Source organism: Musa acuminata, chromosome BXJ3-5, assembly GCF_036884655.1.
Source record: "Musa acuminata AAA Group cultivar baxijiao chromosome BXJ3-5, Cavendish_Baxijiao_AAA, whole genome shotgun sequence".
NCBI classification, from domain to species: Eukaryota; Viridiplantae; Streptophyta; class Magnoliopsida; order Zingiberales; family Musaceae; genus Musa; species Musa acuminata.
In genome coordinates, this window is record NC_088353.1 from 6,606,213 (window position 1) to 6,624,864 (window position 18,652).

Sequence of the window (18,652 nt, forward strand, 5' to 3'; positions counted from 1 at the left end):
ATCCAACTACAATTCGACTTCTAACCATGAAATCAACAGATACATTGAGATCAAATCGACCTTTCTATTTATTAGGAACTGCAGAATGCAGCATGGATGATGTTGAGCTTCCATGCAATAAGATCCGTGGGGCACAGCAGAAAGGCAGGAGTGTCATCCCCTGTTCGACATTCTGAGAACAATCAAGAAGATAACACCAATGACGAGGAAAAATGCACATTATTATTCCTTTTAGTGGCATCAGCACACTTGTGTGGGCATGGATGGTCTGACAAAAAGGATGATATATTGTATTGACAGTGATTTGGTCTTACCAATAGATCAATCAACTGTCAATACGATATATCATCCATCTACTGTTAATTAACCTCATTTGGTAAGCTGCAGAAATAGGGCAACAAGTGACTTTGATATGCAATCAAAGTCGAACCTACCCAAATAACTATAAAATCCAAGAAACCTTGTTATGCTACAATTCATGATCTTGTGATAAGAACTCTGCTAGAATATAATAGCAATCAAGAATTCCTAGATTTACTTTGGATAACCTACATACATAATAAAAAAAATACATGTCACCAATTGAAATTGAACAGACCACAACCTCAGTTTGTTTTACTCCCATGTGGCGCTTTAGCTGGTACAGGAGGAGGAGAAGCTAACTGGAGACGGAGAATACAGATTGAACAAGAAGAAAAAAGAATAAAACAAAGGGAATATTATTCACATGATGGTATGCATTGATTAAAATTGGAGCTTCCCGGCTGCACTACTTCAGCTTTAATCAGACTTCTCACTTTGTAGACCGTGCTCTTGTGCAACCACATCTTGCATATTTTAGCTTGAGATGTATGCTAGGAGAGCTCCAGAATTTCCAGGTGATGATTAGTACTCAGCAGTCACTCCAACCATCTCCACCATCTTCTTCATCACTTCCCACCATTGCCTGTTCCAAAGAAGATGCATGATTGGTAGGCAGAAGAACAAAGGACAGAAACTGTTCAGAATCAACTTGTCTATTATAGAGACCAACCTGGCGCAGTGCATTTGCCTTCTCTAAGATGGCAGCAACTTTAATATTTGTTGAGTGGCCCTTGTTGTTTGTCTTTGAAAGGACTGCTGGTTTCAGACTGAACGACTGAAAGAAAAAAAAATCGACTCTTGATATCAAACAGAGGTCTCTAAAGCAAAAACAATTTTATATTATCAGAAGCATACTGACCTTGTTTCTTATCTGCTCCAGTAACTCATCTCTCTCATCTGCCTTAGGTTTATTGGAGGGCTTCATATGCTCTGATACCTTCCTCAACTGCAAAATATTGGACTCTAGCACTGCATCCTTTTTGTCTGCCTTCGACTCATTTGAAGGCTTAGCTTGCTCCGGCACCTTTCTTAACTGCAAGATGTAAAGGATAAAGCAAATGTTAGCTCTTGCCGCCAAAGAAATGGAAAAATAAGTAGTTGCTACACCACACAAGTATTACCGTGCTTCTGTCATGGGCAGCAACAGCTTCTATCAGTGGATTTCGGGGGCGATTACGTATGGAATGGGGTTTAATGCTATGCCATTCATCTTCTCTTGTAGGTACAACACCAAATGGCGTGGAATGACTCCCTTCCAAAGAATATACATAGCCAGATTGAGGCATCTCCAATCTTGAAAAGAGTGAGAGATCAGACGACTTCAGAAGGTGTGCACTTTCACCTCCAAAATCTCCATAATTATGGTGATGGTTATAATCTTCTAAAGTAGATTCAAACAAAAATAAATTCTGAGGCTGGATCACTTCTTTTTCCAATTTTAGGTGATTGTGCTCAGAATAATGAAATTTCTCCAAGTCTGAACCTGGCCACAGCTGACTAATCTGAAATCTCTTATCTGGTACAGGCTGAACTTTTTCTTCCTGCAATGCAGAATGCTGAGAGATTTGGCTTTCAAATATAGGAAGCGGTGTAAATGAATCTGCCAGAGGTAATCTTAATCCCTCTTGTGCATCAGGAGCATGTATATTCTTCTCATAGACTAAAGATGATGATATCAATGACAATGAATTTGATGAATGCACAAGGTTCCCCTCTAGACAGTGAGCATCAGGCTGATGAAATCTCTTATCTGGTACAGGCTGAACTTTTTCTTCCTGAAATGCAGAATGCTGAGAGATCTGGCTTTCCAATATAGGAAGCGGTGTAAATGAATCTGCCAGAGGTAATCTTAATCCCTCTTGTGCATCAGGAGCATGTATATTCTTCTCATAGACTAAAGATGATGATATCAATGACAATGAATTTGATGAATGCACAAGGTTCCCCTCTAGACATTGAGCATCAGGCTGATGAAATCTCTTATCTGGTACAGGCTGAACTTTTTCTTCCTGAAATGCAGAATGCTGAGAGATCTGGCTTTCCAATATAGGAAGCGGTGTAAATGAATCTGCCAGAGGTAATCTTAATCCCTCTTGTGCATCAGGAGCATGTATATTCTTCTCATAGACTAAAGATGATGATATCAATGACAATGAATTTGATGAATGCACAAGGTTCCCCTCTAGACATTGAGCATCAGGCTGATGAAATCTCTTCTCTGGTACAGGCTGAACTTTTTCTTCCTGAAATGCAGAATGCTGAGAGATCTGGCTTTCCAATATAGGAAGCGGTGTAAATGAATCTGCCAGAGGTAAGCTTAATCCCTCTTGTGCATCAGGAGCATGTATATTCTTCTCATAGACTAAAGATGATGATATCAATGACAACGAATTTGATGAATGCACAAGGTTCCCCTCTAGACATTGAGCATCAGGCTGATGAAATCTCTTATCTGGTACAGGCTGAACTTTTTCTTCCTGAAATGCAGAATGCTGAGAGATCTGGCTTTCCAATATAGGAAGCCGTGTAAATGAATCTGCCAGAGGTAATCTTAATCCCTCTTGTGCATCAGGAGCATGCATATTCTTCTCATAGACTAAAGATGATGATATCAATGACAATGAATTTGATGAATGCACAAGGTTCCCCTCTAGACATTGAGCATCAGGCTGATGGCTCTGATCAACAACAATTGGTGGTAGTTCAGACAAACCAGATGGTGATGTGATAAATTTGTTTGCTGGCTTGATGTCTGATGGTGTCACAAATGGGTTTGTTACAGCCAAAGACGCAGATGAATTTGCATTTGGCAATAAGGAGCTCACTTGAAGCTTTTGAGTTCTCCATTGAAGAGGGGGGAGTGGGGGAAGTGGGGGTGGTTCTTCAGAATTCTGTGAAGGAAAGCACGAAGTTGATTCATCTGACTGCGGCTCAGAGGATAGTCTTGATGTTCTTTCAGTAACGAAAACAACGGAGCTTGGTGAAAGTGAAAACGTCATATCTGAGACATTGGAAGCAATTTGACATGCAGAAATTTCAGAACAGCATTCCGATGAAACAAGTGCTGAACCCAGCTTTTCAGTCATGGTTGTGCTTGATGGCGTTATGTCCAACTCATCATACTTTACATTGCTCATGAACGCATGATGATTTTGTTCAGGTCTTTCTGATGGTTCTTCATCAACATCAACAGAGTTAATAGGAATGTCAAGCTCAAAATATTCACCCTTCTGATGTGAAGATTCTATTTCTACTTCATTGCTGGCTTGCAAGGTAAATGCCTCCTCAGGTAAACTTGCACTTGCATGATCAAGCAATAAGTTGGCCGATAAAGACATCTCTTGTTTTGCACTTTCATGATGACCTTGTGCTGAACATTTTGGACCAAAATCTTGTTTGCTTTCTACAGGATATTCTAGACATGTATCATTGACAAAAGGATGCAGATTCCCATGGACATGCACATTTGGCATCATATCACAAATGTCACCATGCAATCCATCATCATTTGCATCGGATGAATCTTCAACAGGCAATCCATGTGAAGCAACAGGGTCTTGTGCTGATTGTTCTACCCCTGAAAAAACTGCCATGTCTGGAGTGCTTTGTGAATCTAGAGATTTCGCCATCTTCGGACTAAATGTTTCACGGGTCTTCATTTGATGCTGATATGAGACCGCAGAATCAATGCTATCTTCTACCAACTGTAGTGGAAGGCCAGATGATTCTTTAGTGTAGACCGGGGAAGAATCATAACTATTAGTCTCATCTTCAGATGCAAAATTTTCAGCTGACATATCTTTGACATCAGTAATTTGTTCAAACCCTTGAACATCACTTTGGAGGTTCTCCTGAATATACTCATTAGCCAATTTTAGACCATCACCAACAAGGACAGGATAATTAATGACCCTATCGAAAAATGTTTCACTTTCAAAACACAAAGGCACCTGCTCTGTGGAGTTCGTCTTGTGGGACTCTTGAGGTTCTGCTAATTTCACCTTGGGCGATTGTAGGGTTTCCTCAGTGCCCGAAAAATGCTCCAACTGAGGTTGTGGTATTTCAGGCATTGCAAGATTTTGTTTTGTCATGTCATCAGTGTCCTCACAACCAACTTCTAGATTTTCAACATCAATATTTTCCAATTTCTCAGTGCAATCTTTATCAGTGATGGTGACAATAGCAGAAATAAGAATTGGTGTGCTTTCAGTTGAACATACTTCAGCATCTTGATCTGTCAACTGTGGTGACTTCTCTATACTTGCATTTGAAGGATGTGACACGACTTCAATATGCCCCTCAAAAACTTCTGTAAGGCTGCTCTCATATTTTGATTCAGAAAGATAATCAGACATGCCAGATCCGGATTCCATCTCCTCTAAAATTAGCTCAACAGGATTGCACGGAGGATGAGGGTTTTCAGAAATAATGTCATCTTTACTCCCAATAGATGGGCCTGCCATATTGAGTAACACAAAAAAAAAATCAGTGAAAATGCTAAGGTTACAACGAGTCTGTGAAATATCAACTTGTGCTTCGCTGAAGAAGAAAATAAACAGATGTCTGTTTCACACACGAACTTACCATTCATAGTTTGAACCACATCGTCAGTTCCCTTCACATATTCAGAAGATATTTCTACGGTTGATTCTTCAGGATACTCTACATCGTCAGTTCCCTTCAAATAATCAGAAGATGTTTCTATGGTTGATTCTTCAGGATACTGACAAATGTTTATGTCTAAAGCAACATCATGTTGTATGATGATGATATCAGGATCTAAATGAGGGGCAGTTGTTATGATGCTCCTCCCACCTAAACTAGCTGTTGTATCATTTTTGAAGGCAAAAGATTTGGTTCCTTGATCCATTGAATCCTGCGTCTCTTTTTCTGTTGGTGCAGTGATAAATGGTGAACCTTCATTACCATGATCTTCCATGGGTAAAGTTCTAGCTGGTGAAGAGGAAAGGCGGTTAGGCATGTCAAGCATCTCTGTAATGCCTTCTAAAACCAGCTCTTCCACAAGCTCTGGAGGCTGATGTATCTCGGGATCACTCCTATTAGAATGAGGTGAGCCTGTCATATCAAACAAATAAAGCATAAAGGAGGTCAGAGTTGTTAGTCTATCAAAACCACAGTATTTACTTGACTAGTTGCAAGATAAATCTACCATCTGAGAATTTGATGGTCTCATCTCTTCCTAACTGTGCTTCATGATCAGCTGAAGTGCCGACGTGGTAAGCTTTAACAAATTGCAGTGTATCAAAGCCTTGTTGAGGACCAGTGCTAATGAGATTAGAAGTTGAGTTTATATCACAAGAATTGCAAGGTTCCTCTCCGATTTCTGATCTCAAAATGGGATTATCAAATGACTTTATATCGCTAGCTCCATCAGAAATCATATCAAATGAGTTGGCAACCTCGTCATGTGGCAAACACTCTTCACAGCTTTCATCATTGGTTTCACCAAGAAGATATTCTGAATTTGCAGAAGAATTTGAGGTGATTTCTTTTTCTTGAGTTGCTGGTGTCTCACTTAAATTACACAGATTACTTGATATTCCACTCTCTAAATTATGGTTCAACCCTATTGACACAATAGAGACTGCTGCCATATCCTGTTTTGAAAATTGAGTCAGCAGCTCGTCTAGCGTTTCACTGGTGTAAAAATTCATATCATAAGCTTCCTTTTGTGTAACACCAAGATCTGGTCTATCTTTATTTTCAGAATCTGTTTCTACTTCTGGTTCCATGCTGTTCAGTGCATCCATGAAATTCTCCTGCTCGCTACCACCATCTTCAGTCTTATAGCCATTGTTACTGTCTTCTAATATATGTTCAACATCCCCTAATTTATGATCTGCCACCTGAACTGATGTGGTTTTCTCAGTATCACTAAGCTCACCATCACAGTTACTGCTTTCTGATTTATTTTCAGCATCAGCAAACTTTTCTTTGTTCTCCACAAAGTTGAAGTTTCTCTGTGGATTTTGCATGTCACCAAGTGGCCCATGAAGTGCTTCTGAAAATTCTTCAGTTCCAGTCTTCCAATGATCAAATTTATATGTTAACTTTACCACTTCTTTGGTAGGGGTCTCGGTAGCACTAACATCTCTAACTAATGGATAGTTTGCTGATACTTCCATAACGGTGTCATGCATTACAGAAGTCAATTCACCTGAATCCACTAAATTTACGTTTAAGCTTGAATGTCTTCTACTATTGTCCAAAACAACTTTCTGCTCATCTGAATGCAGTGCAAGAAGACATTTTCTTAAGTTACATCCTTTGCTTCCATTAGTATTATTTGAGTTCCTATATCTCAATCTCACAAGTCTGGTGGCAGATTTACTGGAAACCTGATCAGACACTGTTGTCTGCGAACTACACAAGACCAAAGATCAAATTACTCAAGAACTGATGCCTATATATTATAATTTGACCACATTGTTAGTACATGAAAGATAAACTTACGTGGAATCTGCAAGTGGTGACAATAAAGACTCGAGGGTTTGACCTTTTTTCCAGTTTGACCCCTTCTTCTGATAAAAAAAAATGCAGATTAATGTCTGCATGACATCATTATAATTTTGGAAGTGAAACAAAGTGAAAGCAGATAACAGAGAAGAAAATGATAATTCTCTCAGGATACGAAGAACACGCAAGTTGTCATATTTAGAGTTTGTCAACATGACTCGTTCTAAGTATTTATTCAAACAACATCAACAATCATCATTCTTAGCTTAACTAGAGAATGTAGGACCCTGCATCATTTAAGAAGCTCCAGTATGAACTCAAAATTCTCTAATCTAGAAAGAAAATATTGTAAGCTTTCAAATATTTCATTTCCTAATGTTCAATAACAAGATTTCATATAATATTTGCCCTGTGGATCCATCATTCCAAATCAAGCCTTTTAAGTCTGTTCCCGATGAGCTACAATATGACATATATCATTGATTCAATATCTTGTGGGTAAAGTGAGAGCCACTTTTAAGGTCAGGCCATTGTGTTTCTTCAACTTAATCATCCTAATAAGAACATACCAACAAAGTAAATAAAGAAACTAAAACGAAAACTTGTTCACCTCTGAATATCTTACCCTCATCTTACGAGATTTTTTCTCTCTTGGTATCTCTGTTTCTACCAAGCCAGAGGAGACTAGTTCCATCTTGAAGAAAGATGGATCCGAGTATCTTTTCAAGCAGGCTCCAGCACCAGCAGTATCAAACCTGAAGGAAAAAAGAGAAGTTTGTTCAACTTGCCAATTTTATTCCTTGCGCAGATAGTATATTACCCTTAATATCGTACTTATCCAGGGTGAATAACCGAGGTGGCCCACGGCATTCTTCATATGAGTCCAAGATAAAACGTGGCATATCTCCTTGAGTGATTAGGTTTTGATCCATTTGAATACTAGAGTGCCAATCAATACCTGCAGATGAGAAGATAAGGAACTACAATAAAGGTAAGAAATAGAGGCATGTAATGGACGATAATTTTAAGCTGATTCAATAACATAACGCCCTATTCTTTTTGGTGAATGGATTCTAGTATTTAATCTCTGGTTTGCAAGAGGAGTGTTTCAATCTCCTGTAAGAGGGATTTCAAGTCCTGGTCAATATTCCAGGTCGATCTAAAACTTGGTCCAATGGATATTTTCGATCTATTATCTCTGTGTATAAAAAAGGTATATGAATATTCCTTTTGCAAATTCTGAGACCTTCAACCTCAATGGCATAATCTTTCAGCATCTACAAAGCTGTGAATGAATAAAGTGCCATCCCCTAAAATAGGTTAAATTTCCTTCTTAGCCGCAAATTACACATTCTTATAGTATATAGTTAATTTCTTTTACAATATGGTATAAATCAGTTAATGCAGAAATCTTTACCTTATTGATCCATATATGATGCAACAAATTTATAGAAAAAATGGAGACTTAGACATTGGAACTTAGCCTTCTTAAAGAAAGAAAGTTGCATACTGACCATCATTGTAAGCAAAATTTGAATGACTAGACTGAGAGAAAATAGCCTTTTCAACTGATGGCAACTCTGCTTCAAGCTGCTGGACACGAAGCATCAATCCATGCCCTCTAGCAGCAGTTCCCATTACTTCTTCATGCAAGTCACGAAATATTTCTGCAGCGAACCTATTACAGAACATCAAGACAGCCACTCATGAACATGATCTACTGCTGCTATGCAACTCGAGATAAGTTTAAAATTTCCATCATGAGGCAGAAGTTCATCTCAAGTTACTTGTGGAAAAAATGACAGTTGGTATGTAACAACAGAGAAATGTTACCAACTTTAGAATTAACAAGCACGAAAACAAATTTCAAAAAATAAAAGATATAAAGCATCTTAAATAAAAACAATTCAAGAAAAAGAAAAAATAACGTAAATTGTTAATTTCTGCCAATATACACACTAGCAGTGATGAGATTTTATTCAAGTAAGATGCCTTAAACAAGGGAAGAACTACCCAGTACCTACTTTGATACACAAAAGCACTTCTGCATTACGAGAGTTGAGAACCATCCATTTAACGTTGATTCTGAGTGGTTAGGGTTAAACAGAAAGAAATAGTAAAGCAACGCCACTATAAGCAGAAGAGTGGATTCAAGCACAGGGGACAATGTGAAACTATCCAGATATCTTGGATGTTGGGATTATTACAATCCCGAACGGGCATGCATAAGTAAAAGCTTCCTTGGACAATTCACTAAAACGATATAAGGGAATCACCGATTAACATTATCACAAAGTGTAACCCCACTGATTTTCTGATGCTATATAGTAATCTTGATTAGCCAAAAAACATTCCCGACACTAGTTTTCATTCAGCTGCTAATACAATTCTATTGCAAGGTCCTAAAGGTCATAGAGACCTATATTAACAGGATGAATGGCACTGCGGAAGTTCTTATGAGTTCCATCACATTTCTCTGTCAAGAAAGATCAATAAAACTAACCAAAAAGAAAAACATCCAAATCTAAACAACTTGGTCCATAGTATAAACCTATCTTAGAACTGCCAAGTCTAAATAGAAATTACCATATGAATTTCTCGAAGTTATTCCGTCTATCTATATAATGCAAAATCGGTGACCAATTCAGAAATGAGCAACAATTGCATACCCTCAACCTATAATTAATCAAGGACAATTTTGCCAGAAAGGATAAAAACTAGACATAAGGCAAGCAAACCCTAACCCATGCAACTAAATTACCAAGCTCATCAACTTAAAAAACCGACCAATACAAACCAACTCCCTCAAATCCTCCCCCCCCCCCCCCCAAAACAAACACAATTCCACCACCATTCCGACACGCGAAAACATGAAGAAGCACAAGCAGATCCCCATTCCCCACGGGAAGCAAAAAAGAACAAAGGGACATACTCCGCGAGATCTCCGAGCTGGCGCAGCACGCCAACGAGGCCGGCCATGGCGACCCCTTCGAGGATGGCCTCGGGATCATCCTTGTCGGCGGCCCGGTGGAGCTCCGGATCCGCCAACCCGTACTCGTTCCTTATCTGGTACCGAACCGTTGGCATCTCGCCGGAATCGAAGCAGGAAGAGACCAGAAGGAGCCCCCGACTGAGATCCAAAAAATTGGCGCCTTTCTTCCCTCCTTTAGCCTCCCCCGGCTTCCTTTGTCCCCTCCTCTTCTGCCACCGAGCTCCTTTCGCTCACACACGCACAGGCATACACTGCCCTTTCTTTTCTAAGCTCCTTTTGGTTTCCTTTTTGGAGGATTTCGAGTGACCGTCTACGGTGGAAAAAGGCGAGACGGGCGACCCGCGCCAGCTCGCCCAGTAAAATTACTTCGAACGGGCCCCACCGCCCAATTTTGAGGTCGCTTAATACTCGAATTGCTGATAATTAATCGGACGGTGGGGCGCTTCCAATTTGCTTCGGATTGCGTGGCGGAAGGGGGCGCACGAGACTCGCCGCTTTCGACACGAGTCTGATCCGAGACGGCAGTGTGTACACGTCGCCGTGATCTCGTCGTCCAATGAGATGGCTGGGGATCGGAACTCTGTATCTGACACTCGTGGGGACCCTCATCGATAATTGCACGATCCGATCACAATTCTGTGTGATCTTTTTCCTTCGAGCAAGTATTTAAATCAGTTGCAAGACTTTGTGTGATCTCATCTCGGTAGGATCCACAATGGAGGTGAGGCACAAAGCTCTTTGTGTTCACCAGTCCTGTGTCTTGTCTTCCCTCAAGTTTCGCCGCTAACCATGCTGCTTCGAGGCTTCAGGCACTGGCCAGCTGAGACAGTGGGGGACTATTAGGTGCTTCCATGGCCTGGTCTTTCTCAGTCATCGTTGTCGCTTTGTCTATGCTGAGTGCCCACCATGAAGTCATCAGAACGGTGAGATGGCAATGTCTCATTCGAGTTGGACGCATGGCTGTGGCTTCGGAACTGAGGGAGCTCCGTCCTCTATTTCCTTCTGATAGAAGCTTGCACTTAAATGAACGTAGCATCGGTAACTGTACCACCAGGTTTGTGGCTTGTGATATCACAGTAAGGAGATCCCCATCTGGATCTTGACTTCTCATCTGAGTGTGGCTTTTATTAGCGTGAGTTGACCTCGACATATCAAGCTCGCAGGGAAGGATGCATTCCAGCGCGCAGAAGGTGCAATGGTTGGTCGCCAAATCCAGAAGCCTCCTCCCCACATGTACAGTTGGGTATGTCTTCTCCTTTCTACGGTTGTGCTCGTAGCCCAATCAACTGAGTAGGAGTCTCTGGACATTTTCTAGTGGCAAGTTATAGTGTCTCGGAAGCCATGACTGCTGACTCCTTCAGACGGTGGCTGCACGGATCCTGTTTAGGACGAGAAGATGCATGGAGGAAATGGCTGCAGCTTTACCTACCAAGTTACGGAGAATGACATAATGAGGAAGCTTACTTCCATCCCAAAAAGAGAATTCACTTCTTTCCCTTACATTGGGATGTGTTACGGGAATTTTGATACGATTCAGATTTATCATGTAAATCTATGCACCTATCATATTTTTTAAAATAAACTATTGCATATTTAAATTGGGTCGGCCTATACATTGAGGTAATTTAAACACGAATGTTTATTTACCGATGTACTTTTCGTAAATATTCTCATGCACCTCAAATACTCTTGGCTTCTCGAGGTATTAGATAATGATTAACTAAAAGATATATAATACAAGTGATTGATAATTAGATAATATTATGCTTGATGATGCTTAACTCTTCGGGCTGACACGAGATCCTTCGGGAGTGTTTCATCTTTTTTGTAGAGCATGATCTCGTTCATTTAGCACAGCTCTTCTTTGGTCATAATTACCTCGTGCATGTCTATGGTTCGAATCGATAGTATCTTGAATAGTGACTGACCATCCTTTATGACCTGAGCCAATGCTAATCTGGCAAGCATGTTGACTTGGGCATTCTCTTCACAAGGAATCTGCAAGATATTAAGCCAGGAGAAACTATAGGTTAGTTCTACACCTCAGTGAAGTACTTTATCATGGTTGTATCTCTTTCACTTACTTTATAATTAGTTATAAGTCATTGAACACTATCAAGTCCTAAACTTTAAGCTCTTGGCAAGTTGAAGCCTCGAGAGCTTGCTTCTACCCAAATCGAGAAAAAACCTACATGACTGATTGAATAGTAATCACTTATACTTCATGCGCTTGAAATATAGGCGAAACTTCCTTATCATCAAGACTCATGCAAAATACGAGCCTCTCGATAAGGAGATACCATTTCTTGGGTCTACTCATAATGTGCTTAGACATAGTAAATGGACATTTGAACTCCTACATTGTCCTATACTAATACCAAGTTGACAGTTATGTTAGTGATAGCAAGGTAGAGACTTAGAATTTTGCTCGAGGTAGAGAAAGTAATATGGGGCAACTTAGTAAGGTGGTCCTTCAACTTTTCAAATGCATCTTGGCACTCCTCGGTCTATAGAAAACTATTTAAGTTCTTTAATGCCTAAAAGAAAGATAAACACCTAGATTAAGATAAGAATCAACTAAGCACTACTAGCTGACCTATTAGCTGTTGAATCTTTCTTACCATCCAAGGTGGGTGTATATCTAATTTGACTCATACCTTCTTGGGGTTTGCATATAAATCTCTCCGATGCATGATGAAATCGAAAAACTTTCCCAAGTTAACTCTAAGGATGTATTTGGTTAGATTGAGGTACATGTTGAACTTTCTCAAAGCTTGAAATATCTCAGTCAAATCCGTTATATACGAGTTGATTATCTTATTATTCATTATCATGTTATCCATATATGCTTTAACATTTCTCTTGATCTAATATTTAAATATTTTATTCACCATCCTTTAGTATGTCGCTCTTATATTTTTTAACTCGAAGGGTATAACTCAGTAATAATATGTGTCTTGGTCTATGATAAAAGAAATACATTCTTGATCCTCAACACCATTTTAATTTGGTTATATATTGAGAATACATCCATAAAGGTGAGGAGCTTGTAACCTAATGTAGCATCGACTAATTGATTAATCCAAGAAAGGGAGTAGTTATCTTTGGATGTACTTTGTTGAGATCAATATAATCGATACACATCTTTCAATTTCCATTAGATTTGTTAATGAGTATAACATTAGTAAACCATTAGAGGCATTGCACCTTGACACTAAACCCTGCTCCTAATAGCTTATTTACCTCATCACTAATTGCCAGCTGACAGTAAGGGAAAAACTTATGAGGCCTTTGCTTTACTGGTTGTGTTTTGGGGGAAATGTTTAAGTAATGTTGAACTACGTTGCGACATATCTCTCCAGAAACTTGCAAACACTTCATAATTCTTCCAAAGGAAGTTAATAAGCTGCACCCACCTCTCCATTAGGAAGGGATGTGGGGGTGGACTTAACCAAGTCTTGAGGTCCATAATGATGCCTCGGGTTGGGCTTTCTTCAATAGGGAGATCATTATCGGGTAGCACTAGCGTAACTCTTTTGTGTTACTTTTCAACTCTTCAATACTAGCCCTCATCAAGAACTTCAACATCTTGTGGTAAGTCAACATCACTTCCTACGGTCTGTTTAGTGTAGGTCAACTTAAGATCGTGTTATACATTGAGGGAATATCCATCACCATGAACTTAACTATATTGTTTTGGAGTATGGCTCATCTTCGAATATGATATGTAGGTTCACAGTCTTGAGGGGCAAGATGTAGTTATCATTGAACCTTGTTAGTAAAGAAGTCATTGAGGTAAGATTATCAATTGACAGCCTAAGTTTTTGGAAAGTATCAAAGTAGAGAATATTAACTTAGCTACCTGCATCGATCATGACCCTCTTCACTCTAACGTTGATCATCCTCACAGAGACCACTAAGGCATCACTATGGTTTAAGTTGAGGTACTTTGTCTCTTCCTCTTTAAAGGTTATTTTTAGGTTATCCTCCATCCTCGAATGCTTTTCAATGACAACTCAAGCATAAGCATTACTGGTCGAGGAGCTATTCCCTCTCCCCCAAAAGATGGGTCTACTAATGATGACATCAATATGCCTCTCCATTAGCCCTTGCGATGAGGGTGAGGGTTTTCGATGCTTTTAAACAAATCGCTTGAGGTGTCTCCGATGTATGAGCTCTTCAATCTATTCCTTTAAGTCATGAGAATCTTTAGTATCGTGGCCATGATCTCAATTGAACTAATAGTACTTAAACCTCTCTCTTTTCATCAACGAGGTCTTCATTGGGTGAGGATCTCATAAGAGCCCATTCTTTTTTATTTGGAAAATAACTATATTTCTACTTATATTTAGGGGGGTCAGCTTAGACCTTAGGCAGGGTAGCTTAGATCATTTATTTCTCCTCTATTGAGGTGACTTTGGGACCAGGATTGATTATGTTTGCTCTTGTTTCAACCTCTTACATGACTCCTAATACTTACCCGAGATTATTACCTCGATGGTAATGCATTTATTAACTTTTTGAAGTATCTCGAGTATAATCATCAATGATATCTCGATTAATGATCAAAAGAAATGAGTGACCTTGAGCTCCATCAGAGACGTCTATATTATGAGTGATAGATGAGCATCTGCTACGCATCGGATCTTATTTGTGAATCGAGCTACAAAGTCTACAAACGTTTCTTCCTCCCCTTGCTTGAGTCCAAGGAGTGTTGCCACTAAATGCCAAGGGTGTACTCTGCTAGGGAAGTAAAGTTTGAACTCTCTAGCCAACTGGGTGAAAGAGCAGATGGAAAGTGGCTTCAAGAGAGCATATCATTCTCATGCTAGGCTTCACAGTAAGTCCATCTATTACAGTTTCAACTCTCCTTCAAACATTAGTCCATCTATTGCAGTTGGCTTTACAGTAAGTACTCCATCGAGTATGGGTCTCAAATTTAGGTAAGACATAATGAGGGTGATGTAGTTTACTGAATTCTATAATTTAGGATCGAAGTACCCCCTCGACCAATAATTCAAAAGTCTTGGTTGCTCTTAGTATGTTGGCTTCGTGTCGAGTCAGGGAACCTCGACAAGTTCTAGTGGCGATGGAGCGAGGATAGTGAGTGAGTTGGTGGTATCGCTTGTTGGGCCAACTGGGGTAAAAGCAGAGTGATGGCCTATATGATACATGTTAACGTACACACTTGCTAAATAAGTTTTTAATAGCACTTCAATAGGGATGATTGGGTGGCTCAGGGCCATCTTTGGTCATTAAATAAATACTAGTATTTTATCAGTGTCTATGCCGAGATAGATACACTGATGTGCAGAAATGGTGGCGGTTGCCTCGTTGGGTGAAAGTAATATGTGTTAGAGACAAAGCCTCTTCGCTTGAGAGAGAGTCAATGAGTGGGTATTCATGCAACATCGGATCCTCCTTCTAACACTAGAAAATATTATTGGAAAATATCATTGATGTCCTGATTAGTTTGATGCAGTTCAGACCTGTATACGGAGGGATGGCTTAAGTACCTTTAAGGTGAAACGTCGAGCTTCTGATGTGTCACCTATACGAAGATCGAGGTTGAGAAAGATTTTCCAACCTAGTCTCTTCAATGCCCAAGTTAGCAATATAAGGAAGGTGAGTATACTAATGAGAAGTAAAAAGTGAACCTACAACTATACTAAAAATATGCTTTTATACTTGGTTGTAAAAGGATAGAATATTCTATGAGGAGGTACCCCTCAACTACCTTTAGTAACATCCACTTAGTATTTTCTCAACGTAGGAAACGTGAGCAAAGACAACCTACACCTACCTATCTTGGACCTTTGTCCACATGAGCAGACTAGTAGATGACAACTTTTGTCTCCTTCTAGTTTGGACGTCATGCAAAAGTACCTACTTACCTTGGACCCTTGTCCACATGGGCAGACTAGTAGATGACAACTTTTGTCTCATTCTAGTTTGGACGTCATGCAAAAGTGTCGGATGATGATTGATCAATAATATTCTCCGATGAGGGATCTAAACATTCTCCTTGAAATAGGGGATTATGAAAAAAATATATAAAAAAGATAAAATTTGTAATATGGGATTGTAAATATTTTATTATTTTTAAAATATATTATCGATAATAAGTTATTATGAAAATAAAGATTATAAATAGTAAATTTCATATAGATACTCCTTTGAATAGAAAGACAAAACGAAGCCTATTTGATATAACATATTTTGGCATCCACCCCACACGACACGTTGGCTACCAAAGCGGACTCGGTGTGGAGTCCCTAAGCCGGTGTGTTGTGCCAACTTAGCACCACGAGTCTGAAGTTGGCTAGCCGCCTAACGCCAGCTCTCTACACCTACTCCACTCGAGGTTGCACGAGGCGACATAACCTCATACCGGGCCACATAGGAAGCGGGAGGCAGCACTAAATGAGACCCAACCAGGCAAATCAAACAGCACCCACACCCAACGTACGGGTCGACTACCTATGGCGGGCATTAAACACCTACTTATGATGATGATCGAGGATCATTAAAGCAACTACGTATGCCCAGGAACATTTATAAAAAGCAACCCCCAAGAACAATGCCGAGGGTCAAGAAAAAAATATTGGTATATTCTCCCCAACTCTCAAAAACCCTTCAAAAATCCTCGTTAACTTAATTATCGAATGGGTCGAGTCGGAAATCCCTTCCGATGTCGACCTGTGTACAGAAACTCGACGAATGACGAGAAGAGTCACATTCAACCTTCATCCGTGGGAACCCAAGTCCTAGCCCTTTAACTCGACTCTAAGTCAATACACTCTAGTTCAGAGATTAAACTGATAACGGTTATCATATTGGGATATACCAGGTCACCTTGTCCACAACATAAAGGTGCAAAACACGGTTAAAAGAAGACTATGGGCTTTATAGATTCTCCTCTCGTGAGGGGAACCTCTCTTAAGGGACAAATTCTAAAGAGTTTGAACATAGGCAGCTTTCATTTCTATTTTATTATAAGCCCAGCCTTTTCTTACATTTGGAGCTCGTTAAGTTCGTGCCACAATATGCACCCTTTGACTTGCTATCAGAGCGCATTGCCGGTCAAACCCCTGACACTTCCTCTCTATCTACTTTGTGTAAATCTCGAAAGACCAGTATGGAAATGAGGCAAACGAGTGATATTTATTTTTCGAACATAAAATTTTGCGGAATTAAGCACCCATATAAAACCTAAAAGCTTGCTAAATATGGGATATGAGATTGCATCATCCAGCAACTTTATCATGGTCAAAAGCAAGTCATAAGACTCTATACTTAAAAATAAAATAAAATATCATAAATTAAAAGAAAAAAAATCACGTTTTCTTCGTGAAGCTGCTACTTGGCACTCTCCAAAAGCTGACATGCAAACACCTTCCCTGTCATCTTCCTCGTGATAACAATTATGGACTAATCATCACTGAGGCAGCTATGCTTCCACCAACTATAATAACGATTAAAATTGTTCGACTGCTTTCTGATGCAATCAATCCATCCAAACACTGCCATCATTGTTATGCTAATTTTTTTCTTTCTCTCCCTTGAAGTGTTCGATCTAACTTAACACTGTCAAAGCAAGATGAATTACGGGGATTAATCGATTTTAGGGAATATAATCAAGGATTTGTTTTCAAGTTAAGTTCGCAAGATGAATCAGGAAGGATAAGTCATCGCAAGATGTTCCTCTCTCGAATCTTATCACTTGATTCCCATGTCGCCTCGGTGAACTATCATCAGCTACTAACTCACCAAGTTTGTCCTTTCCAACCCCAAAAAAACTAGTACAGTTCTCTTCCTTCTCGCCTTGAGGTGGAAAGGACCGTACACCACTGGAAAGAGTGGGTGCGAAGCAAAGGAATCGACGTCTTCAGCTGCTAGAGAAATCATCACCCTCGTTAACTTTCACACAACTTCATCTGAAGAGAAGGTTACGTTAAGTACCACGGATGGGCTGGCAAACGCTGCACCAACCTTCTCTGTGTAGTACTGGTCCTATCTCGGGCCATCAATTCTCATGGCTGTCATTTTTCTGCCACCATTCCTTCTTCAGAGCCTTCTCGGTTTGACAACTCAAAATGGAGATCTGTGGAAGGGGAGGACACGAGGGAGGTACCATGTTTTGTCGTATCAAGACATGTAGGACAGCTTTTGACATTGGTAATCGAGGTTAAACATGGCGATGCTGTGTTCTGAGAAGTTGCACACCTCCGGAAAATTACATGGCGTTCCTTCTTTCTGTTCTGCTACATTGTTCAGATCTTTTAGAGGCCCGAAAGTTTAGGCAATGAACCAAACAAATGACAACAGTGTTAGGTAGTGTAGCACTCCAATGTGCTAATCCAATCCGGCCCTGTGAAAAGCTCATCCAACTTTTGGTTCGAAGCAAGTTTGGGACCTACGGTTGTGGTTGGGTTGGTGCCCTCCATGTTCTTGATGACTGTATACCCAATCAAAGCATATGAACATGAATAATGGGGGGTTGAGTTCTAATTCTCTATAAATCAAGCTGTCGATGGCGTCTCCCATGGCAGAGATCTTTGCGAGTTCTTCGGAGAATTAGGAGGAAGGTGATCTTGTGCAGGATGGAGAAGCAGGGTACGTGCATTACTCGCTAGCATCTAGTCTTCTTCACCTGGTAAACTGATGGCCAGTTCTTCATGTGCCCATCTTCTCCATCATGCCCATCTCACCTATTCTGAAGCTTACGCTGGTGTTGTCAGAGATCTTCTTCCCAAGTAAGTGATCATTTCATGCACACTTAAGTCTCGCATTTCCCTTCTCTTCATATCTTGCTGTTTC

The 18,652-nt window shown here is 40.0% G+C and overlaps 1 protein-coding gene across 1 annotated transcript; it reads right to left on the reverse strand.

Moving 5' to 3' along the window:
- Positions 1-484: 484 nt before the first annotated feature.
- On the reverse strand, positions 485-10,127 carry LOC103985074 (SCAR-like protein 1). The gene is made up of 11 exons (XM_065151578.1): positions 9,773-10,127; positions 8,355-8,518; positions 7,675-7,798; positions 7,466-7,595; positions 6,838-6,905; positions 5,534-6,747; positions 4,948-5,439; positions 1,485-4,819; positions 1,223-1,396; positions 1,034-1,138; positions 485-946 (listed from the first exon to the last, which is right to left on the reverse strand). Exons 1-11 carry the CDS (start codon positions 9,925-9,927, stop codon positions 893-895), a joined length of 6,015 nt encoding a protein of 2,004 aa, XP_065007650.1. The 5' UTR covers positions 9,928-10,127; the 3' UTR covers positions 485-892.
- Positions 10,128-18,652: the final 8,525 nt, after the last annotated feature.

Bases quoted from the DNA above. Each gene is read 5' to 3' on its own strand.
- LOC103985074 (XM_065151578.1), bottom strand. From the start codon at position 9,927: ATGCCAACGGTTCGGTACCAGATAAGGAACGAGTACGGGTTGGCGGAT. The intron at 7,799-8,354 runs GTCAGTATGCAA...TCTCATCTGCAG, and splicing joins AAATTTTGCTTACAATGATG to GTATTGATTGGCACTCTAGT. The intron at 1,397-1,484 runs GTAATACTTGTG...TACATCTTGCAG, and splicing joins CTGCCCATGACAGAAGCACG to TTAAGAAAGGTGCCGGAGCA.